Source organism: Dermacentor albipictus, chromosome 7 (assembly GCF_038994185.2).
Source record: "Dermacentor albipictus isolate Rhodes 1998 colony chromosome 7, USDA_Dalb.pri_finalv2, whole genome shotgun sequence".
NCBI classification, from domain to species: Eukaryota; Metazoa; Arthropoda; class Arachnida; order Ixodida; family Ixodidae; genus Dermacentor; species Dermacentor albipictus.
In genome coordinates this window covers 43,732,036-43,756,176 of record NC_091827.1, presented here as the reverse complement: position 1 = coordinate 43,756,176, position 24,141 = coordinate 43,732,036, and the positions used below count along the sequence as shown (strand labels likewise).

General features: G+C 43.7%; 2 protein-coding genes across 2 annotated transcripts in view; one reads left to right on the top strand and one right to left on the bottom strand.

The window, feature by feature from the left end:
* The first annotated feature begins 14 nt into the window (after positions 1 to 14).
* On the top strand, positions 15 to 8,877 carry LOC135915256 (glutathione reductase, mitochondrial-like). Its single transcript, XM_070521939.1, has 4 exons — positions 15 to 629; positions 2,509 to 2,915; positions 4,969 to 5,217; positions 7,862 to 8,877. Exons 1-4 carry the CDS (start codon positions 155 to 157, stop codon positions 8,105 to 8,107), a joined length of 1,377 nt encoding a protein of 458 aa, XP_070378040.1. The 5' UTR covers positions 15 to 154; the 3' UTR covers positions 8,108 to 8,877.
* A 3,181-nt stretch (positions 8,878 to 12,058) lies between these two features.
* LOC135915257 (endoribonuclease Dicer-like) overlaps positions 12,059 to 24,141 on the bottom strand; it is a 56,007-nt gene continuing 43,924 nt past the window's right edge. Inside the window, exons 19-20 of the mRNA XM_065448276.2 lie at positions 22,370 to 22,608; positions 12,059 to 17,523 (exon numbers count right to left, since the gene is read on the bottom strand). Of these exons, the coding sequence (XP_065304348.2) occupies positions 17,373 to 17,523; positions 22,370 to 22,608 (390 nt within the window). The 3' untranslated portion in view covers positions 12,059 to 17,372. The remainder of the gene's footprint in view (positions 17,524 to 22,369; positions 22,609 to 24,141) is intronic.

Below are 24,141 nucleotides of genomic sequence, written 5' to 3'. Positions count from 1 at the left end.
GCAGCTGGCGGCATTCCAAGCAGCTGGCCGCTGAGCGCGTGTCCCACATTCGCGACTTTCGGTCGTTTTAGTTGATATCCGCGAACGATCAGCCGCGACGCTACCAGTACTGAGTTTCCAGGGCGGTATCCCACCGTGAGAAGAGCAAGAAATCATGTCTTCCATGTTGAGGACAGTGAAACGCTTCGACTACCTCGTCATCGGCGGCGGGTCAGGCGGTATCGCGAGCGCCCGGCGAGCCGCCGAGTACGGAGCTAAAGTGGCTCTCATCGAGCACGGTCCGCTGGGCGGGACGTGCGTGAACGTCGGCTGCGTCCCGAAGAAACTGTGCTTCTACTGCGCCAGCATGGCCGAGATGATGAAGGACCTGAAGGACTACGGATTCGACACTGCTGCCGCCGCCCCCGCCCCCCGCGTCAACTGGGCCGCCTTCAAGGCCAAGCGCGACGCTTACATCAAGCGCCTGAACGGCATCTACGGGACGAACCTGGCCAAGAACCACGTGGAAATCGTGAAAGGGCGCGCCGTGTTCGTCGGTCCGAAGACCGTGCACGTGGGCCAGAACGCGTACAGCGGCGAGCACGTTTTGATCGCCACCGGCGGCGAGCCCCTCGTCCCGAAAGTTCCAGGTGAACGGCGCGTACGACGCACACGTCACCAAATAAATTTATGCACACTTTAACACAATGGACCAAGAAACGGAAGCAGCATGTAGAATTCGAATTGGAATGGAATATGTTGCTGTTCTAGTGTGTGCCCTAGTTGACAAATGGTTGGGCGAAGTAGCTTCTCAAGCGGCTCCTGTTTATGTTCTCCTCCCGAAAGTTCCAGGTGACCGGCGCGTACGACGCACACGTCACTAAATAAATTTATTCACTCTTTAGTAAGTGATACAAGAAACGGAAGCAGCATGTAGGATTCGAATTGAAGTGGAATATGCTGCTGTTCTATAGTGTGCCCTAGTTGACAAATGGTTGGGCGAAGTAGCTTCTCAAGCGGCTCCTGTTCTATATTAGTCCCATGCAAGAAGGTTAAGAAATTTGCGCAATTTTTAAAATAATCTCCTTGGGCCATGTGGTGTGCACTTGAAACTTTGCCGTAAGCCGGTGAATAGCGGATATACTCAACCAACCATGCCCGAAGAAGGCGATATCGCGCTAAAAGGTCTGTTCGATTCAGCCAAGCTTCTCTACACCCTTGAATCCTTGAGTGGTGCACTGCACCCTTGAACCTTGTAGTGAGTGGGTGCAACCCAGCACACCATAGCTGGCAGCCCCTGCACCTTTACGTTTGTGGTGCCGTGCACCTTTTTCTAAATCGAACCTAGAGAGACACCGACAACACAAGTGGAAGTGGGCTTCTGTTGTCTGTGCCTTTAGCCCAACATCGTCTTTCTACAAGATGAACATCTACTAGCCCAACTTGCCGCTCTACTGCTATGCCAGAAGGCTGTCAAAGCTGGTAGATATAGCTAGAATGTTGACTTTTTATACATACACTACAAATAAAGGAAGTGCTAAGGGACAACAGAAACTACACAGTTGACAAGCACCGAAATAACGACAGCTGCTACAGGAAGCCGAAGTTACGCCAACAATACTCTTTGAAATTAAGTCTATTGTCTGTGAACTTCATCTTCAATTATCAGTCTATTTCAATGTTTAGTGACCCATAGAAAGCGGCATCGTTAACCATCGACGATGATTGTCAATGTAAGCGAATAGCCAGACACTTCTAGGAGCATTTGATTGTGTAAATATGTTGCAGTGAAGAAACTTAGGTAGTGCTTTTCATGGCATAATTCAGTAGATAAAAGAGCCGTTAACCAGCACATGTGTAGCGGTAGTATAAGTATAGACAGCAAGTGGGTGTCTTAAGGAGCTGTAGTAGTTCACATTTGTCAATTAATGAACGCACCCCGCAACTCTGCTGCATGAGTTGAGCATCCTTTGTGTCGGTGCCTTTGTATTGACTGTGAAAGCCCAACCACGAAAGTGCCAAGGGAAGCTTTTTCCTTTAAAACCTAGTAGCAATTCATTCGGGCCTACTGGAAGCACAGCATAAATTTTCTATCACTGGGCAGAACAGCCACTTGTTCCAAATTAGAAGCACATGATATGGTTAACCTGTTTGCATAAATGAGAGATAACACTCCAAGTGTTGTGCTAAGTCTTATTGGGTTCCTTGGGTAATGCAAAAACCATTGATAGCAAAATATGAGGAACTGATTTCTTGAAAATTTTTGTGCAGAATACAGGAAACGCATAAAGTTAAAACTAAACAAAGTAAAAGTGGACCTCATATTCAAAATAGGCATGTAAAATTTCATATATTGCCAGATTTTTAGCACTGCGACTCGAACAATGAAGATAAAAAAAAATCATGGTCTAAGACTTCGACTGCTCCCTGTAGATAATTCAGGCAAAAGTGCCGTGCACTTACATAACCCGTGTCACAACCGTGGAAGATACTGTCTACAAGCACTTTGTGTTCTAATTCGCATTACAGGAGCCGAATACGGCATTACCAGCGATGGCTTCTTCCAGCTGGAATCACTGCCCAAGAAGTGTGTCGTGGTCGGCTCGGGCTACATTGCCGTCGAGCTGGCCGGAGTGTTCCATGCGCTTGGCACAGACGTGACCCTGGTCACACGCACGGAGCATATCCTACGAGCCTTCGAGCCGACGCTGGGCAACACGCTCATGGAGCACATGGCCTCCGAGGGGGTCCACTTCGAGAAGAACTGTACGGTCGCCAGCATCACCAAGGTGGCCCACTGGTACGAGGTCGTCACGACGACGAATAAGAAGATCCAGGAGGTCGACTGTGTCCTCTGGGCCGTGGGGCGCAAGCCAAACGTCGACATTGGCCTCAACCATACCGGCGTTGAGCTTGACAATACTGGTCACATCAAGGTGAGGCTGCCCTTGCTTGCCAAGAGCTTAAGAATTTCAACAAAACTTCGCTTCAGCTAAATTGTTCATAAGTTATCAGTATATACTATCGAAGCAATCTTGGGAAAACTGCAGGGCTGATAATTGTCTAATTCTTTTTATTAACAGCCTTTAACTAGCACTTAAGCAGATGATGGAGGCATCTGGTTGTTAGTGGTTATGACTGGAATCCTAGACCATAACCTCAGAGATTTTCAGTGTGCCGCGGGCACTGTGTGATCTCGCGTGATCTCGAGCCTCCATGCTGATTCTTAATGTTCCAGGTTCTGCATAATTACTGACAAGAAGTAATTACAGTTCCTTCTTTTTTTAGTTTGAGCATCAAAAACGTTGACTTTTGCTAGCTTTTCATGACGCACAATATTTCAAGTTCTGAATGGAGGCTCTGCTACATCTACACTACTTGAAACTAGGCTTTTTATGCAAAGCGAAATTTAATTCCAGTTGGCCTTTATGTGACTCCAAATGTTCTTTTTTTTTTTTCAGCAGCTGACTGTTTATGCGATGTTTGCCAGTTTTACAGCAAAGTTATTAACATGACCAGAACTTACCGAAAGTGCAACTAAAGCTACCCGAGTGTGTAAACGCCGAAAGTTTCAATACTGAAAGTCCAATGTTTGAAGGCATCTGCACCTACCTGAGGAAGCAAAAGTCAGAAGTTGTAGTATGCTGGTAAATTGAAAGGGATGTGAAGGTTGACAAGAGTAGCATATTTGCTAATTAGATGTAACTGTGGAAAATTACCAATGTTTCGTTATTTGCTTGCATGAACTACTGATAAAGTGGGTTGTGGAAAGGTTGCACGAGTATGCCAGGGAGTTTTTTTTTTTTTCTGGAACATGTGAATGGTGGCTGTGCACATATTAGCTGCAAAAAGTAGTGTGTATGATTGTATCAGTATGTAGAGATAGTGCCTCCCAGAGAACGATCATTACTTTTGAGCAGTAATGGCTTACATGCGTTTGTTGCATGTCAGGAGCACCTAATGACCCCACAGTCTTAAGGCAGTGCTACCTTCGCAACTTAGTTTGCAACATACTTCTCGCAGGTAAAAGGACGACATGCGTGAAGGTTGGGAAACAATTGCACTTTAATTTAATACTGATGTCTGTCTCAAAATTCTGGACCTGGTGTCATCATGACACAGGAAAATTCACTGATAGGTGCATTACATGGGCGAAAGGAAGACAGATATAACTGGAGGATCTGTTGAGGAATTTGTGTGAACTATCGAAGTGCATAGGACTACGTCCATAGCCTCCCAAAGGCAATTAGATTCTATGCGTAAGGGTTGCAAGCTCCACAGTGAACTCTTTGCAAGCCTGCTACTTAAGCACCTTTTAGGACACACATTGATAACAAGTGAAATAATGAAGATTTTCAGCAAGTTCATTGCACATTGTGTTCCATAAGACCCTGTTTATGGCAACACCTATGCAAAAAAATTGTTGTTCATTGCAGCGAAAACCCTGCACTTTTGCTTGGACAGACGTCAAAAGACTTCACCACTGGCAATGTTGTTTCCATGTTCCTTAATCTTAGCTTGGGAAGCCCTGCTGTGCAGAAATGTATCTAACATTGTAGTTTTACGTAAACATATTACCAATGAATGAAGATGCTCAACCAGTCTAGTGCTTAATCAGCTTACACGGAATGTCAAGTGTACTTAAAGCACTAATGGAAAATGTGCGAGACACTTTCTGAATTTAATTGAGGACCATTGTCCATTTCTTCTCAGTTTTTAACTTTGTACTGTGCTTTTTCTGCTCTTGTAATGCTAGCAGCTTATAACACTGAAAAAATGTATGTTAGCATGCTTTGCACAAATTTGAACAATCATCCGAAAAAAAAAAGTGTGTCTATGCGAGTACTAGATAATTGAGAAACGTCTGCACTAAGAGTTTACTAACCTGTCTTACTGTAAGTTGTTTGTGTCAGGACTTCTTGTTCCCGAATCATGCTGGTTGCTGCGAACTGAAATGCTGAACAGTGACGGGGTGCTTAATCTTTTCAGGTAGATGAATATCAGAACACGACTCAACCGGGCGTCTACGCGCTAGGCGATGTCTGTGGCAAGTGGCTGCTGACGCCCGTTGCCATAGCGGCGGGACGCTGCCTCTCGGAGCGCCTCTTCAACAAGAAACCAAACTGCAAACTTGAGTACGAGAACATTCCGACCGTAATCTTTAGCCACCCGCCCATTGGAACCATCGGGATGACCCTAGCTCAAGCCGAAGCCAAGTACGGGGCGCAGAACATCAAGGTACGTTCTCCATGCGTTGTTTGGTTTTATTAGCACCAATATTACTGTGTATAGCAGTGTGCCGGGAAGAATGTGGAAAAAAAAAGGACTGGTAGCTAATAGCAGCAACACAGCCATGCCGAACAGAGTGAACTTATGTGTTCCGCTGTTGTCACAGTTTCAGGTTTGTTCAATTGTCTAGTAATGCCAGCGTTGAGTCGAGATGATGTAGCAGTTCTATTGTAACACTGTTCCTCATTGTGCATTGTCAGTGGTGTAAATAATTACTTGTGCTTTCGCTCAAAGTAACAGTAGTGATGCTAGCAGCAAATTAGGTCAAAAGAAAAAGCAACAAAAGCAATGGGTACCTCATGCAAGAAGTGAGTGAACCAGTCATTTCTTGCACTTAATCCATTATTGATTGAATATAATTGACTAGTGCATGTACACATATTCTCTTTGAGCTGGACAGTGGTTTATTGGCCAATGCATTCTTAGGTTGCCAAGGTCTATAGTAGTCATTTTCTTCACGCTTTACATTCTGTTGTCTTCTTAAGAATGACAGGCATTCCAGATGCCTGCAGGAATGTGCTGAGGTTTCGTTAGAGATGTTCTGTGCTGGATCTAGCGCTTGGGTTGCTTTGTTTACGTGGTTCACTGAAGAGCAACAGGAAATCAATTTAGTATGGCAAGGAATTGTTTTGAAGCTCCATTTATATTCGTTTGGTGGGAAAGTGGGGTCTATTACCGGACGAACTCGAAACTTCGCCGTTTCTAATTTATTGCTGAAACTGCAGCATCGTTAAGTCAATCCAACGTTATGCATTTTTAAAGTACTATTTATTTATTTTTGTACGAGGGCTGGTTTGATGCAAAGCAATGGTCTGAAAACTCGCTAGGTTTGAGATTGCGGTTCTTTCACAATGGAATGCTGTCCTTCTTTACACATAAGCAGCAAACGCGGTGCAATTAGGTGCTGTCGGAATTCGTAATGTCCTAGTGAGCATTTGGCCAGCGTCACCACCCGTCTTTTGTTCTTGCAGCCTTTTCTGGATTACTAAGCAGAAGTGTAATTCACTAATGCAGCTCACTATCCCTCCAAGAAAGATAAATTCGACGTGCCTGCGTTTCTGAAACCGTAGTACACAGGAGGTGCTGCGCCACGCTTTTAATTTTACTGGCGCAATGTGGTGGTGTCTTCTGCACGTTACCATTCACTTCACATCACATAAAGTATTTATATACATGCTTGAGGGCACAGCCAAAAAGCCTTTATACAGGCTTGAATGGAGGTCTACACCCCAAGAACAAGTACAAACACTTGGTATTTGGTCTACATGAGATACATATTGGTGCATATGCATGACAGTGGACAGGATTTCTGCAAATGCGGCAAAAACAGAAGAATACAAGAATAATTATAGCACTAATAAGTGTTAAATAAAATGACACAACGAAAATCACAAAATACTTGATGTACGATACAACTGCAAGTAACAAAGCAAGCTCTTCGGTCATTGAACAAGTTGTTTATCAACTTGGGCAAATTGTAATGAAATGTTTGATAGGCATAGGTTGTTCTTATTTGAGATTGCATCCGTGAATAAACAGTGTATGTATTGCATGTTGCTTGTGTCTTAATGTGAACAACTGTATTATGAATGTGTTCCGGTTTGAATTGTAGTCTGAGCAACGTAGTGTTATACAATTCTAGAACTGGAATGGTGCAGAGTAACCTCAAAGCACCTTGAATGTGGTTGCACTGTGAAAAATTAGCAGTGCTTCTAACTGCTTGTTCTTGGAGAACACACAGGCGATTTAGGTTAGAAAATACTGTGCCCCATACCAGTGCATAGTCGTTAGTGACAGAATAGTGAATTATGCAAAATACTTTCTTATGTACTGTGGCATGAAGTAGCACAATCTCGAAAGTTTCCAACGACCTTTGAAAGCTTACTAACCACCATGTCAATGTGGGCATTCTAAGAAAGGTGTTCTTAGACAATTTTTTCCCAGGAGATTTTACCGTGGTACTTGTCTGAATTGGTGACGATCCAATTATTATGTAAAGATTAGGTGTTTTAAGCTTGCTACGGGCTTTAAAAAGTACAGCTTTAGTTTTATTTGTACTTATTCTCAATGAGTTTGCAGCAGACCACTCATTAAGCACTTCCAAACAATTTGTGGCTAGAGCTGTCAGAACACATAGATCTGGAGATGTTTTAAAAAGTACAGTGGTGTCATCAGCATAGATAACAAAAGTAGGGTTAGCACCTATGCAAACAATATCGTTGATATGAAGAATGAAAAGCAGTGGCCACAGGATACTTCCCAAAGGTACATCTGCAGAAATGGATGCAGTGAAGAAATGGACACAGTGCAACGTGACCTTAACCAGCACATTACCATTCATTTCACAAAGTGCAGGCTTTGTGCGAGACGAGTTGACAGCACTACCTGCACCAGCGAGAGGGGGTATTGCAGGACGTGCCAGGCCGGTTGTGCACAAGCCTGAAGCTGGCACTGAACCAGAATGAACCAGTTTGCAAAGTGCAGGGTGAATCGAACAGACCTCTTAAGAAATTTTGCAGGGTTGCTTTGGCGCTTGAATAAGCCACACCACACGACTCACTCTCTTCTCATTTCACTTGCGTTTTTTTTACAGACATACAGGAGCACCTTTGTGCCCATGTACTACAGCATGACCGAGCGGAAAGTCAAGTGCGTCATGATACTTGTGTGCGCCGGGCCTGAAGAGCGGGTGGTCGGCTTGCACATGATTGGCGATTCTGTTGATGAAATCCTGCAAGGATTTGGCGTCGCCATCAAGATGGGGGCGACGAAGGCACAGTTTGACAGCTGCGTTGCCATCCATCCGACGTTGGCCGAAGAGTTGGTGACCATGCGGTGACGCCCACAGTTGACTCGCAATTTTCTAAAAATTCGCGCGACAGCAACGTTTTGTAGTGTCGCGATGTTTCTGTGATGGTTGTGACGATCGGGGTAGAGCGAGAGGGGGGATTTCCAAGCGAAATGTTGACCAAAAACACGGAACTTATTTTAACTGTGGGGTCCAGCCAGCACTGATAAGAGCATTCCTGCGCACTCATTAATCCATTGCATTTCAACGTTATTTAATTTGCGCTCATTTGAACAAAGTAAACCTTGCAAAGTTGGTCAGAAATCAATACACCATGAATGCAAGGTTCTTTTTTTAGAGCTTTGGTGTGAGAACACCAAAAACTATAAAAAAAACGGTTTGATCTAATTTATTAAGTGTTATGTCCAGTGGTTTGCCGCTAAGTATGGCAGCTAAACACGTTGTATAGGTGCGGCAACAAGACAAACTTAATGCTGCAAGTACTTCATCTGTACTGCGACTGCATGTCCCCGTATTTTCTCTTAGATAATTAAAGACAGATACATTGAACAAAGCGTGGCAAGTATTAAGAGCAGCACTGCATTGCGTATGCCTGATGTGTATAGTACACATTTGCATAACTGAACTGGTTATGAGAAATTGCACGCATGAAGTCAACAAAAGTATTAAAAGGAGCGATTTGATGTATTACAATGGTCCAAATGTGCTTTGTCCTTGCATTACGTACTGTGTCCCGGCACTTTTGCAATGATGTCTTGTAAAATGTGTTTTTCACAACTTGAAATAAAAGCGATACTATACCTGTGTTTGCATAACCAGCAGCATACGTGTTCACTACAGTCCAATCTGAAGGGGAACACTGCATTAACTTGGAACATATCAACTTCAAGTAAAAAAAAATTGATTTTATGTGTTAGGTATGCCTATATATATCTAAAAAATTATGGCCTTGTCCTTTGTGTCAAGGCCACATTTTCTACCATAACTCTAATCTTTGCTCCTGATGGATTCAACCAGCACCCTTCATTTCTCATTGCCGTAATCACAAGAAGTCTCAATGCCCCATTGCAACACAGAAACATGGGCACTATCATATTTTTCAAGAACTTATAAATGGAATTCCCTACCCGCATCACTGACAAGCATCACTGATTCCATTCAGTTTAAAAAGGTACTTACAATGCTGGTTACTTAATTACCACTTTTTTTTTTCTCCATTAACTGATTTTAGTATCCTGTTTTAGTTCTCTGCCTAATATTGTTCATCAGTTGTTTTACTATGTTGTAAAAGAACTGTTAGCATTTTTAATCTTCTTCCTCTATTGTATACTTGAAGAAAAGAGCGCTACAAAGACGCGGACTAAAAGAGGAACATGTACGACGGACAAGGCGCTACTTCCAACTAAATGTTCGGAAGTATTGTTGGAAGTAGCGCCTTGGTCCGTCGTACATGTTCCTCTTTTAGTCCGCATCTTCGTAGTGCTCTTTTCTTCAAGTATGCAAAACGAACTCACCCACATCAAGCTTCTGCTGCCTCTATTGTATATTCTTGTATGAAGTGTGCTTTCTATTGTGAATTGCCCTTCCCTTCTGAAATGTACTCCGAGGGCAACAATAAATAAACAAAAGGTGAGGTGTAATCAGTCCTGAAATACTAATTCCATATTCCCTTTAACAGCAGATCACACTGTACATTGTGTGAAAATGAACTAAACACAATATTCACTGTGCTCCTAACTGAAGGTTTTGCACTGCACACACACACAAAAAAAAAAGAACGAGAGAAAAAGACCAAATGAATGAATAAAAAATTACCCATTGAAGCCAGAAGGGCGAAGTTTAGGCAAGTCCTTACGCTGGCTGAACTGCCACACTCACAGCTCCCACAGACACTAGAGTCACGAGTTCCCTTGGGCAATTTTTGTGGGAAGCTATGCTTGGCACTAGTTCTGTGCCTAAAGACGACTTAGCAACCGCGAAAAGCGCAACTCAACACAGTACAACTTTAGGGTTTCAATTTTCACTAGTGCATTTAGTAGCGCTGCCTTGCGATAATGCAAAAGGAGCTTGTGGGACTGCTGGCCTTGTGAAAGCGTGGTGTAGTAGACAGATAAAAAGAGCGCAGACACTTTTGTGTTAGTCGTGCAGTGCGCATGCAACTGTTTCCCGAAGTGAAGCCGTTCGTGGCATCTGGCCACCAAGTCAGTCCACCCCTTGGCATTGTTTGATCCACACCCGTACCGGATCTTTCTCCAATTTACACTGCCTAAAAAAAAAAAAGGCTGAAAGCACGAGTGCTTGTTGGCTGCTGGTCAGCGTTATCTTGGTGAATCAGGTAGCAACAAAAGCAGAGTTTAGATTATTGCACACGTAGCATGTCGCATTCTTTGGCGTTTCATTGTAATTACCACATTCATTCGATTATATGACGAGGGTGCAGTTGGGGGACCAAAGAAAAAAACCTTAAATATTCACACTAATACAAGGCGATATAGAGTAGCGAATAGGTTATGAAGACTCGCAGAGGAGTGGCCGAAATAGTGAATTTCTAATGCAGCCGGAATGCAAAATGGCGACCATGAAATAGGGGAGAAGAGAGCTCAAACACGTGGAGTGTGGATTATACCTAATTTTTGCCTTATAGTGTGGTTTTACAGGTGACATCGTGTTGCCCTAAAGTTAGACTATAATGTGAATATCGTGCTGCCGTGAAGGCACCTACATCTAAAGGCAAAATTCGCAGGTAACCTACGCTCCCACCTTTACTGCTGCTCGCATATAAGGTGGGGGGATGGCTTTAAGGCGAAGGATTCTAGTAAAAAAAAAACCCAGTCTTATGTTAGAAAAAATTAGTAGTAGGTGACATCGTTTGCATGTGACACATTCCCTTTCCAAAAATAGTTGGAATCCGTTTCTGGCGATTTGCGTTCCTCAGGCAAGTGGAGGAGAGCACACGGAGGCAGCGATGCACCAGCGTTCACAGGCACCAAGTGCGACAACTTACCTCATTTAGAGCTACCCCCTCCTGTCGCATCAATGCGATTTACCTTCCTAGTGCATTACCGCCATTTACATGAATGCGACATGCTAGACAGGTGATGTAATGCACCAGTCGTCACATTTGTGTAAATGGCACTAGGGAAAGGTCGCCCACTTTCACAAATAGTGTCAATACAGATTTACATTTTGCGTTGCATGTGTGCTGTGGAAGACGCTGGCTGCCGTGATGGAATATTAAGAGAACTTTGACTGATGCAATGTGAAGTGTGTGGGTGTGTGTGTGCGTGTGTGCATGCATGTGTGTGTGTGTGTGTGTCGTATTTTGAACTGCCACGGTTTCCAGTGGTACTGTGGGGCAAGTTAGGCTTTGTGACATAGGTTAAAAACTACACAAGATGTTTTGTACACTTGAGCTGTGGGGCTGGTAGTGTGTGGTTACAATGAAAGTACTCCAGAAAACGCATTTCCCTCGCGTTTTTTTATCCTTATTGTATGTGTGACGATTATCACACTAAGTCGGCCACCACCTATAGCAAGACGTGGCGTTATTTAAACTTTGCATTCCAGCTAGTTTGTTCGTACGTAGGGAAACGGTCTTTATGTGTTCTTGAGCCCAGGCCCTTGACCAATTTATTACCGGCACAGCTGGTCACTAGTAAACATGGCTCAAATATTGCCAACATGTGGCTGGTGGAGAAAATCAGTAGCCAACCGTCTGCCAATGTTTTTGCCAACCTTTGGCCATCGGCCAGTTCCTCTTAAGAAGATGGTATAGACGCTGGGCCGGCATAACATGAGGATTCCTTTGTTCAATTCTATATTTCTTTACTATCGCCACTAGTTAACAGCCAGCCAATTCAGGCGATAGCATGGCTGGAGAGCTGCTGGGACCATTAAAAAAGCACGAAAAAGAATGGCGTTGGAATAGAATCATCACATTATGCCAGCCCTAGACGATATACACGACACAGTGCACAGATCTCAAAGATATAATTTATAGGCACAGAGGCAGTACAAAATATTACTTCATCTCAGCTTTGTACAAGAAATGGACGACATGGTGAACATTAGAAGCGACAAAGGTCTAACAAGACGTAAACACAGTAACAGCACTCTTCAATTTCAACAGTTCCTTATTTATTGCACAAGTGTTTCATATCTAGGTGTGCAACTGCAACACACCAGCACTCTTTATCTTCATCTCTTGTACTTATCTTTAAAACAAAACCAATGGACCATAATAAACAATGTATCATAATGATGATTAATGTCACCATATTGCCATTTGTAAATAATGGTAATGTTAGTGGCCGTTGCGTCAATCTGCTATGCCTGTTAGCCATAGCTCCTCAAAATCCACTGTTATTTCACATCTACGTGGCATGTTTTAACAAGTATACAGTAGCTCCAACAAAACATTGTTTGGATTGCAACCAGGAGTTGCACTACAAAAAACTCGACTTATTCGAAACACAGGCCGTGAGCATAACCACAATGTTTGCAAATTTGTAATTAAGCGCTGCGAGTTTGAACCACTGGAAATTTAAAGCCAGAAATATGCACTGTCGGCTACGAGGGATCCTACAGTACAGGACTTGGTTAAGAGTGCAACTTCTGAACATTTAAGCTCCAATCATTTCCTTTTTTTTTTCTTCTTCTAGAGCGTTTTGGGATCGCAATTAACAATACTTTGAGCATACCCTAGCAAGGTATCTACAAGCAAGTTCAAATGAACTTGAATCTGCTCAGATGTGCACCAGTGCATAAGTATACGCAACTTACCAAAGGGGCTTGTGGTTTATACAGGTTAGCATTATAGACTAACACATCTTAAGTTCTTTTTGCGTTTGCTCAGGGAACAATGACCTCGGGGTGTTGATTTGCTCAAAGTAGTGTACCGAATGGCTAGACCAGTGAGATACGAAAGCCCCCCCTCCCTGCCAGTAATGTTTGCTATTACGTTGATATTCATGGCCACGTGGCTTTGTCATTACACCATAATGTGCACATGAGGTACACATTGTAGAGTTCTATTCTATATTTTTCCATCCCTAGGGCTATTGCAATTGCTTTGCGCTCCTTAATTGAAAATAAAAGTCACTCCAAGAGTTTTAACTCTTGGAGCCAGACCATCACAAGCAGGTTGTGGTGAAGGAAACGTGAACAGCCAAGCTTCTGACCAAGGGGGGGGGGGGGGGGGTTCTACATACCATTTTGTTTTTCCACAAAAATAGACAATACTGAACAAAACACTACTACAAAATAAATAATCACGACAGACATGAGCAATCATACAAACATATAAATAAAAGCCCAGACATCCGTGCAATATGGAATAATTATGTCAACCAGCAAAGATATGCTGACACAATTTGTCTCTTGGTTATAGTAGGGAAAAAAAACAAAACACTAATAGCTCTGTGAACATCAGTGTTCAGAGAGCATGCTTTCTGACAGCATCAATGGCAAGAGTAACATGCCATAACACACACTATTTCTTAACAAAAATTATTACTTGGTGGTTGCAGACTTCAAAGAAACCTTATAACCAGTGAGATGCCGCTCTAAAATTCATTGGAAGCATATATAAATGGCACTGCTTTTCTTTGAGTTTTCTATAACTACAGCAACAGGACATAGGTATCACAAGGGCACTAAAGAAATTATAACGAACGCCTTATGTTAACAATATTTCAAACCTGCTACAGACCTATATCGCAAAAAGTGGCTCTTTGACTAAACCTGCCTAGTGTGAGCTTCGCAATGTGTACGCGCCCTCATTGGCACAAGCTCATCTGGATGGCTGCACAATGTTACACGAAGAAGAGAGATAAAGACACTAACCCCCGTATGCAGAGATGCAACTTAAGTCGAAGCACATGCTTGACTTGATCCGAGTGACGCCTATCGGGAACGCGCCGAAGGAAACGCAGTGAGCGTCTTTGGGCACGTTAACGCCAGGCGTCATCTAAATCATGTCAAGCATGTGCTTCGACTTAAGTTGCATCTCCGCATACGGGGCTAAGACTGGTGTCGCATAAAGTTTGGGTATGCTGGACCCACGCGACAGAATTAAGGCAGATCGGTCATGTGATTCAAACGTACTGTGTAGTCTGAATGCGATTGGCATCCACATGACGGGCCAATAGCAGCAGACTGAGCGAAACGATGGCTTAGTACTCTCAACGCATCCACTGAATGACACCAATCTGAAAGCATGTGGAATTGATGAACTGAAAAAAGAAAAAGAATTTGTGCAGTTGCTTTGAGCCAATCATCCGGCTGCTGAAATGCTAGAAAAAATACAATAAACAAATAAATAAAAGTGCTCCAATCCACGCTGTGAAAGTGGTCGGCCAACAAGGCTGTGGCATCACCTGATCCGACAGATCAATGTGATGTAGCCTTGAAGAACTGAGCAAGGCATGTTGCTGTTTGCGTTGTCATTGCTTTGCCATTCGCTTCAATTCATGGAATAGTTTTCTGTCGGCGGAGAAAAAGAAAACCCAGGGTCCGAGTCATATGACTTGTATGAGCCTGTGAAGGCTTACAGTATTGCTCAATGAAAAAATATATCTTTGCTGTAAAACAGGGGGGAAAAAAAGAATGTTGCCAGACTGAGGGCCTTCAATCTCTCAAAAATCCCATGGTTGACCACTAAAGAAGAAAGGCAGTTGGCATTTCTAGTCCACGTGGCCCTCATAAAGCCAGAAACGCAGGGTCATGTGGTGAAAGACCTGAAGACGAAAACAATGATTTGGCCCTTGTGTGGAGATCCGGCTGTAATGTCACAAGAAAGCTGTGTAAAAGGGAAACAGCATGCAAGGTGACATCTGGTGGTACAAAATAGCAACTTCTGGTGACTTGCCTGGTTGCCATGGCAATTGTTGTGATTGATAGAGCCTTTTTTTTTGGCACTTATAAGAGCATGTAATGGGTTCCGAGATGCCTGCAGCATTAGGGGAAGGTAGAAAAAATTAGCCTTAAATGTTCTTCGTTCCGTGCCTCCACACGAACTAACATGCTGCTAAAACTGGCAATGATACAGCTGCCTGGCTTTCGTGACCGCATTTGGCCAATGAGCCCCAACTGGCTTTATTTAGTCATGTCAGCCACTGAAAGCAGATTCCTTGACTTCCACGATCATAATGTCATCTATTTTCATTTGCTATCTGGCAAACAAGATTACTTTACTATACTTGACCGCAGCTCCATTTATGTTGCTATGAGGCCCAATGGCCGTCGGCTTTCAAATGCACAATCTGTACGCTGCGACAGGTGCTATAATCTGGAAATTGTCATCTACCACCATGTTGAAATTTCCAACCAATCAGAGATGACAAGATGGTGAATTTGACAACATGGCAGAACATGTCCAAAACACCATTCCACCGTAGAGTTTCTTACAATTATCTTTCGGGGAAAACGGCACTGCTCTGCTGGGGTGCTACGACACCCCAAAGGCGCATTTGGCAGCCAACCTTCCATCTGTCACAGTTTAGATAAAAACTAAATTTGGGAGTTTAAGCTTGCCGAAATGGCACATTGGGTTTTGAGGGACACCATAGTGAAGGGGCCTCCAAATTAATTCTGATCACCCAGGATTCTCGCACCTAAATCTTACATGAGCATCTTGCATTCCATCCCAATCAGAATGCAGCCACTATGGCCACTGAGCTTAATTAGTACTAGAACTGCTTGTAAGACTATTTTTGTTATGTCACCACAGCTGAAGCTTGACATAACAAATATGAATAGTTGAAGCTGGGCATATCGAACTCGAAGGGGATCGCAAAATAGTTTGATATATTGATAAGTCGATATATAAAGTTAAAATTTTATAAAGAAATTTTCAAGGAAATTTTACAACTGTTCGTTACACACAATAATTCGTTATATCCGGGTTTGACTGTGTAACGATTTTTCAATATAATGAAGTCAGTCTAAAATATATCCTGCCAAAATCAGCGAGCAAAGAACATACACTTATAAAGAGCAAACAACTTTGTTATTACAAGAAATTGCAAGATGTTAGAGGAATTGCAAACAAAACAGAGGTACATGGGAAGAAAGAGACGAAGTTATTAACAGTGAGTGAAGAAATCGCCTGTAATGGCCTAACATAGGACTGACAGTATCAATAAATTAATAAAATGAACAATGAATGAGCAAGCGATGTCTCCGAAGCCAACGTTCTGACAAGGGAACTTGTTGATGAAGACAAGCCCCCTTGTCGAAAAATTGGCTCTAACATCCCTTGTTCAATCACTGTTATATATACATATAAGAATATCTTATTAAAGCGTAAGTGCTTATGATACAATGTAGTTATATAAAATGTGAACAGTACGACCAGTGGGCTGCTAAATTTGAAGGAGGAAACAGAAAAATCTGGAGTCACTTAGCGCTGGTATCAGCCATTTGTTTGTTTTCTTCGTTTGCTTGCAGTAATAAGCGCGAGTATTACGGGTGGACTAAGACATTTTATAAAGACATAGTTTTGAAAAAACTTCATCTCCAGAGCCAAATGCCCATGTATTAGACCAAGCCACAATCCAAGACAGGCCAAACCACCCAAATCACAGCATTTGCAGGGTGTCACGGTGCCCTCCGGGAAACTTGTGTGGACGACGGCAGCAAATTTTCCTCCAAATAGTATTTACTGCAAGGTACTAGTATACGCCTACTAGAGAAGAGCCACAAGACATGATAAAAAAAAGTGTAATTGATTAACGCAGGCGCACACAATGTAGAAGTTAATTAGGCTTGGTCGCAGACAGTTTCTACCATAGGAACCTTATGCAGTAATCCCTGCATGCAGGGTGTAGGAATAAATCCAATATCACTGCGCACCCTGTTGCATAAATGGAGAAATACAGTCACTGTGTGCCCCTTATCACCGACGTATCTCGTTACATTACTAAAATCAGGACTATATAGAGGAGCTGCACAATGTGAAGTGGCTCATAATGAGCATGGTTTTTCCATGAGAGATCACAGCTTATGTTTCAAGAAATTGTAAGCTTTTTCGTGAAAGCTTACAGACTATGCTGTTGGTGGTCAGAGTTGAACTCAAGGGCGCGTAGTCATGCTCCTTCTTGCTTGAATGTTCTGCATTAAGAACTCTGTATAATGAATGCAATTCTTCTTTTCACATTTAACAACTCTTGACCATTAGTGAGAGCCACTGGGTGTCCGACATGTGGCCAAGCAAAACCTCCAGTCAAGCGCGCTGTGGCCCACGTGTGGCCCAGCGTGCTTGCTACAGTTGCAAATTGTTGACAAGTGCTGCCCCCTAGCCAGATCCACAGGTCTTCATCATTCGCAGGCATTTTTTGGCAAGCGCTGTCTTGGCAAGCTTCTTGCTCTTGGCGACGCACGTGAAGGTCCTGTCCTTCAGGATTAGCTCCACCTTGACCTTTTCGTTCTTCAGCACCTCGGCTGGGCTGAAATTGGCAGGACATGGCAGACGTAAACCAATTGCGTCTATTAAATTATTACAGAGCAATAAACTAGGAGACGAGTATCTTCCAACAGGTGTGAAAGAGTCCCTGAAACGGTCCGAACAAATTTTGTAGACATGTAGGGTACAATTACAGTAAAACATTTGCATCACAATTTATGTGAAGCATCTCATATTAACAGTTACGGATGATTACCAATTACCCTCCTCCATAGCCATGCATTTTCTCCTGAACTCGTTTGCCGAGTCGTCTACTTCCGGCTGTTTTGGAGCCCGCATGCGAAGCCTTTTCCAACCTCTCTGCCTGGCCGTGAATCCCAAGCAAAAGCTATCCAAGCAGCATGCGTTGAGGATTCTGTCACAGCGCCGGGCTTGTCTGGTATTCCGGTACGCAGGCGAGCTGGGCACTTTGACGGATGGTCAGAGCGTAAATTGAATCCCCTTCATACTATTACCCTACAGTAGAAGGAGCTTTGGTGTAGATGTACGCGAGTGGCCTGATCAGTCTGCATGGTCCAGCCACCTGGTGGTACAGAGCTTAACCAGCCAAACACAAAGCTAATACTGCTGTAACCAACTGCAAAACATTTTTAACATTTAGAAAAAAAACATGTTCACGAGTACATTCCTGACAAAAGTTTACACCAGCAGAAAAGTAGAATACACTTGGTTACTGCTATACAGTAGAACCTCATTAGTAGGTTAGGGAAAAAAAAAATGTGATAAAAACGTATTAATCGAAAAATGTACGATTCGAAGTAACTAAAAAAAATTGACAGACTCAACTATTGTTGACATTCACGTAATGCAAAGTGTCGCGCGGATCATTGCGGCACAAGACGCTGACGTGCGTCAAGTTGGTGGTGCTCCGGTGGCCTGAGACGCATTTTGTTGTTTTCCTATTACATGGTGTTTTAAGAGGGCGACGGAAAGCCGAAACGAAATCGAGCTGGTGGGTGATGCTGGATGCCACTGAAGTGAAACATGATGCCCACATGGCGCCGAATGCAGCAGGGGATGGCGACGCATTGGGATTATCGCCTACTAAAAGCGTGCAGTATGCTACCAATGGCACTACACACCACCTGCGTTAAAACAGATAGGTGGAGGTGCTTACTGCAATAGGTCTGGCAGCGATAGCTGTGAATGCGACATGTGACAACCCGGCCGGAGATTTGCTGGTACCAAAAAAAGAAACTGTGCGCGCCGTCGTTTTCACATGAGACGGGCGGCTATATACTGTGCTCGATTGCGCGCGCCTCGCGCCTTTTCTTGTTCTCATGGAATCTAGCAACTGGAAAACCTATACGATTGCAGTCTGCAGCAGGGAATGGCGGCACGTTTCGGTTATCGCCTATTAAAAGCGTGCGCTACGCTTCCGACGGCACCACAAGCTATGAACCAGGTAGGCAAAAATGCTTATCGCAATATGATTGGAAGTAATAGCTGTGAATGTCACGTGCGACGATCCTGGAGAAGATTTGCTGGTAACAAAATTAGAAACTTGAGTGTACGCCGGTGTTTTCACGTGAGGCGGGCAGGCTAGCATTGCTATTGTGGTGAAACTGCCACGGCAGGCAACTGTACATACTGTTTTTGATCACGCACACCTCGCACATTTTCTAGTTTACATGGGATCTAGCGGCCGGAAAAAATATCATAAGATTGCAGACTGGCGACATACTGAACATTGGTGTTGAAAAATTGTGTTTTCTGGGAATGTATGAACCGGTAAAAATGAGCGTAACTTTATTGGGTCATTTTTTGTGTTCTCGATTGCTAACATTGGCACTGGGAAAACGAGCGTAACAATAATGTATCAGCAAGGTTCTACTGTATTAGCTCTGAGTTTAGTTGAGCTCCCTCCACCAGGTGGCTGCACCATGTGGGGCTGTTCAAGTTTGTGCCTCTGCTCATCCTGTAAAATGCCCAGGCTCAGTCCGCTTGTTCTTGCGTTTACCTGAACACCAGACATGCTAAACACTATAGCACTAGTAATCCTTCGGCATGAAGTGATGGCCACAAATGTGTGAACCCTGGTGCCGATCGGATACCGGCAACCAGAGCTGGAGTCATTCCGCTCACATGTTGCCTTGCAGAGGGACACAATGTCGCAGCTTGACATGTTGCCGATTGCTACGTCTGCAGCCCACAAAGCAAGGGCAAAACTATGGTGCTTGCGAAAAGACAGATCGAGACAAGACAGACCGCGCAGCTCGGATCAACACGGAGTACATTGTAACACAAGCAGACGACACTTGCTGCGTGCTGGAAGTGCTTGGGTGTAGTGAGAAATAGCCCTTGTGCATTTTCTTTCTTTTACTTTTTTTTTCATAGAAACATACTAACTAACATTCCAACTATTACAAACAACATTTGTCCACAATAAAGTCGGAAAAGTTATCGATGACGCACCCTCGGCAGCCAATCAGATAGCTCGCCCTACTGGCATCATATGGTCACCTCTCGTCATAGAGTCAGGTGTGGATGAAAACTCAGGGGAGTGGCGTGCTGTGATCGGTAGTGATGTACGTTTCTAAAACCTTGTAATAAATTACATGCTTTACATGGAGCACTTAGATGTGCGATCAGCAGGACCTACCTTAATGACTCAGTATGTTTGTCCAAAATCGTCAAAAATTGTTTCAGGGTCCCTTGAATGCTCCACTGGATAAATTGGCACAGAACCGCCTGCATGCCTGCCAACCTTTGAACTTTAGATTTGCAATATCCCATGGAGGAGGAATAGTACTGATTTCTTTTAAAGCTTACCTTGAACAGATGACTTTTCAGGGGTACATACATAGTTTATTAAAGATGATTAACCTTTAGATGCTGCACACAAGTAGCAGCAAACTTGGCAAAGTAAATACTGACAAGAAACTGTTTTTAGATCACCGTGACTTCTTCAGCAACTTTCATGTTGCCGAATTTGCCTGCTTTAGGAACTTCTTCACATGAACTAGTTAGAAGCAAGTGCCTCTTTTTGCATCCTTTCACCATTATAAGACTCGTTACAGAAGGTTCAAGGACAAATGAGGAATACTTTTCATGAGCACAGCTTACTTTTTCTAAAACTTGAAGCAACGTTTGTGATATGCTGAAATGATCCCACAATCAAATTTGGCAGGTATGCACCTGTCCAAGCTCCTTGGTCCAAAGTGGGCATGCATTGAGGTAACGGATTCCCTGTCATGCTATGCTGAAACGCTCTGAAAGGAGCGCGATGCACTGTGCAGACGGTGCACATATGCTAGGGCATCAGTGTTTGTACGGTGAGGATGCATGGATATGGTTCAGAGTCTGACCTTTGGACCTAAAGTGCCCAGGCAACATCTCATGGTATAGTTCATGCACGATTGTCTCATGCACAATTGTCAGTATGTCCCTTCGCTGCACTGAGCTACACTCTTCCTACTTGTAAAACTGCTCTGTACGCTGCAAAAAGTTTGGCTTTCCCACATAACTTGGTCGTCTATTGGCTGATTCTGAGGCAGCTACTCACAATCCCATGCCTCCCTGCCTGCCATCAAGAGGCTGGCTTTCCCACACAGTTTAGTAGCATAGTGGCTGAGTTAGCTGCAATTTGAACTGCGAAATTGGGGAAAATAAAAACAGACCTCCTTGCACAGGAAACGTAGTTTTGAATATAAAGTGAGATGCTTTCTGAAAGTGAGAAGGAAAAGCAGAAATCCCGAAGCGCTCAGCATGCCTCAGAGAACATTTGCAGACAGTCACTTATGCATTGGCATTGTGTTCTAGGACACACACACAAGAACTGTTTTCAGTAATGCAGTGACCTTCAGAGATGAACATACAAAAGAAGACATAAGAAACAGCAGAGACTGACAAGTAACACACGGTGTTTTCGACTACAGTGACTGTTTCAGTCACATTTGCGTTGCCGATTTAGCCTGCTTCAGGAACTCGTACGAATAAAGTTACTCGAAGCAACTGCCCTTTTGGCGGCGTATGACGTCTTGGGCTGCCACAAAGAGGGCAGCGCCGGCACCATCAGTTTTATTTTAGTCCGTATTTTTTTCAGTACTGCAACCCCATCTTTGCAAACCTTATTTTTCGTAACACTTGATGCAACATCTGTGAAGTCGCAAAATGAGTTCAAATTTGTAAATCTTATGAAAAAAAGAAACGAAAAGAAAAGACAGTTACGATCCTCCCTAATGCAAAATCTGAGGGCAGCGCTATAGACGTTTTGATTTTGCATGTCAATATTTTATATTATGATTACATAGGCACATAATTTATATTAGGAAGAGAACATTGTGAGTAGTGTGGCTAGATTGGACAATCTGTGTCGTGCGGCACATCGCAAATGGAGCGAAGTGTGGCATCGTGAGGGGCAGCAAATGGGTGACGTGCGTGCGATTCACAGCAGCCACCGCAGGCAGACCTCCGCTCATGCAGCACTTTGTTTTCATATATGGCATCAGCGGACATGCTTGCCGCATGCCTTATTGATGGCATCATCGGTGAAGAGATGACAGCATGATACTCTGGCGTCATCTCATAGCGGTCGTCACCGCAGAGCCGGTCTTGCAAAGCACTTTGCTTTTCTTTCACGTTTTTGCCATACCCTCCTCCCGTTTTTTGTCTCATGGTTCCGCTACACCCTCCTTCTCCGCTTTCTTTGCTATCGTCGTCTTTCATTCCCCACCGCGCTCCATGCTGGCCCTTTTATTCTTCGCAGTGCTCGTTCGTTCAGTTACGCCGAGGGACGCCGACGCTCAATGCAGGAATGGCCGCCAAGAGCTGCGCTTCAAAATTAGGTAGAGTTGGCAGGTATGCTTTGCTTATTGACGTTTGCTCACCTGAAGCGGGCGTCCGGAAATTTCTCGAGCAGCGTGCGTATTGGGGGCAGAGGCACCCGCTCACTGAAGGACTCGATCTCTCGACCGAAGAGCCGGTACAGGATGCGCCACACCGTGTCCAGCGACATGCCACAGTCTAGGAACACGGCCCCCATTAGGCTCTCAAACAGGTCGCCCAGGGCCTTGGGCACCTCAACCTCTTCGGGCTCCAGGCACTCCTCCTCATGGTAGTAGAAGCGCTGCACCCACACAGATATCGACAGGCTGGTCAGTTAGCATGTATGGCTGGGCTGGTTGGTACAATCGGCACAAAAAAAGCTTACGATCCACAAAAACTGCACATTTACACAGTCTGGACACGCAGCCCTGTATTTGGATTTCCAGCCTGTACTACATTCAAACGTTGTTATAATGAAATGGGATAGTACGAAATCAGCATCAGCAACCTATTCTAAGTCCACTGCAGAACGAAGGCCTCTCCCTCTGATCTACAATTACTCTGTGCTGCGCCAACCCATTCCAATTTGCACCTACAAATTTCTTATTTTCATCATCCCACCTAGTCTTTTGCCGTACTCGAATGCGTTTCCCTTCTCTTGGCACCCTTTCTGTAACCCTGATGGTCGACCGGTTATCTAACCTACGCGTTACATGACTTGCCCAGCTCCATTTCTTTCTCTCAATGTCGATTAGATTATCGGCTATGCCTGTTTGCTCTCTGATCCACACTGCTCTCTTTCTGTCTCTTAATGTTACGTCTATCATTCTTCCTTCCATCGGTCCAAGTGCAGTCCTTAACTTGTTTTAAAGCTTCTTTGTCAGCCTCCAAGTTTCTGCCTTATATGTTAGCACCGGTAGAATGCACTGATTGTACACCTTTCTTTTTAGTGATAATGGTAAGCTTCCAGTAAGGATCTGAGTATGTCTGCCATATGCACTCCAATCCAATTTTCTTCTTTAAATTTCCTTACCATGATCAGGGTTCCCTGTGCATAATTGTCCATGTAAACGTATTCCTTCGCATACTCTAGAGGCTGACTGGCGATCCTGAACTCTTGTTCCCTTGCCAGGCTATTGATCATTATCTTTGTTTTCTGCATGTTAATCTTCAACCCCATTCTTATGCTCTCTCTGTTAAGGTCCTCAATCATTTGTTGTAACTCGTCTGCATTGTTGCTGAATAGAACAATGTCATCGGCAAACCGAAGGCAAACTGAAGATAAGACACAAGTGAGCGCTTGTCCGTGTCTCTTCTTGTGTCGTCTGTTTGGCGCTTTAGTACGTCAGTAACATGCACCAACTAGCCCAACAAAAAGTTCTGCTTGAATACCTTTCTTATACAGTAGGCGCACGTCCATGTCTTTTCTTGTGTTGTCTGTTTGGCGCTTTAGTCTTTCAGTGATATGGTAAGGCAGATTTAAAGTCGTGCCCGATTCTAACGTACCCGCAATTTTTCGACCTATTTTATGAAAAAAAAAGTGCACATTAAATTCGAGTAAATATGGTATATGAAAGACTAAGGAAGCCTGTGCTTGTGCATGAATACACACAAAAAAAGCAGTCATATAGGCTAAACCTCTATTATCATTCAGACATGTCAATGCTCATCTTTTTTTTAAATATAATATATACAATTAAACGTTAATATAATGATGATGTTAAAATAGGCACTCAGCTTCGTTTACTGAAATCTGACCTTTTATGCAAAATAATCCGAGGACACCTAAGCACTTCTTATGAGTTGCGAATGTGAAAGCATTAATGTCCAACTG

Coding starts and splice junctions, on each gene's coding strand:
- LOC135915256 (XM_070521939.1), top strand. CDS start 155: ATGTCTTCCATGTTGAGGACAGTGAAACGCTTCGACTACCTCGTCATC. Junction 630..2,508: donor CCTCGTCCCGAAAGTTCCAG/GTGAACGGCGCG, acceptor TTCGCATTACAG/GAGCCGAATACGGCATTACC. Junction 5,218..7,861: donor ACGGGGCGCAGAACATCAAG/GTACGTTCTCCA, acceptor TTTTTTTTACAG/ACATACAGGAGCACCTTTGT.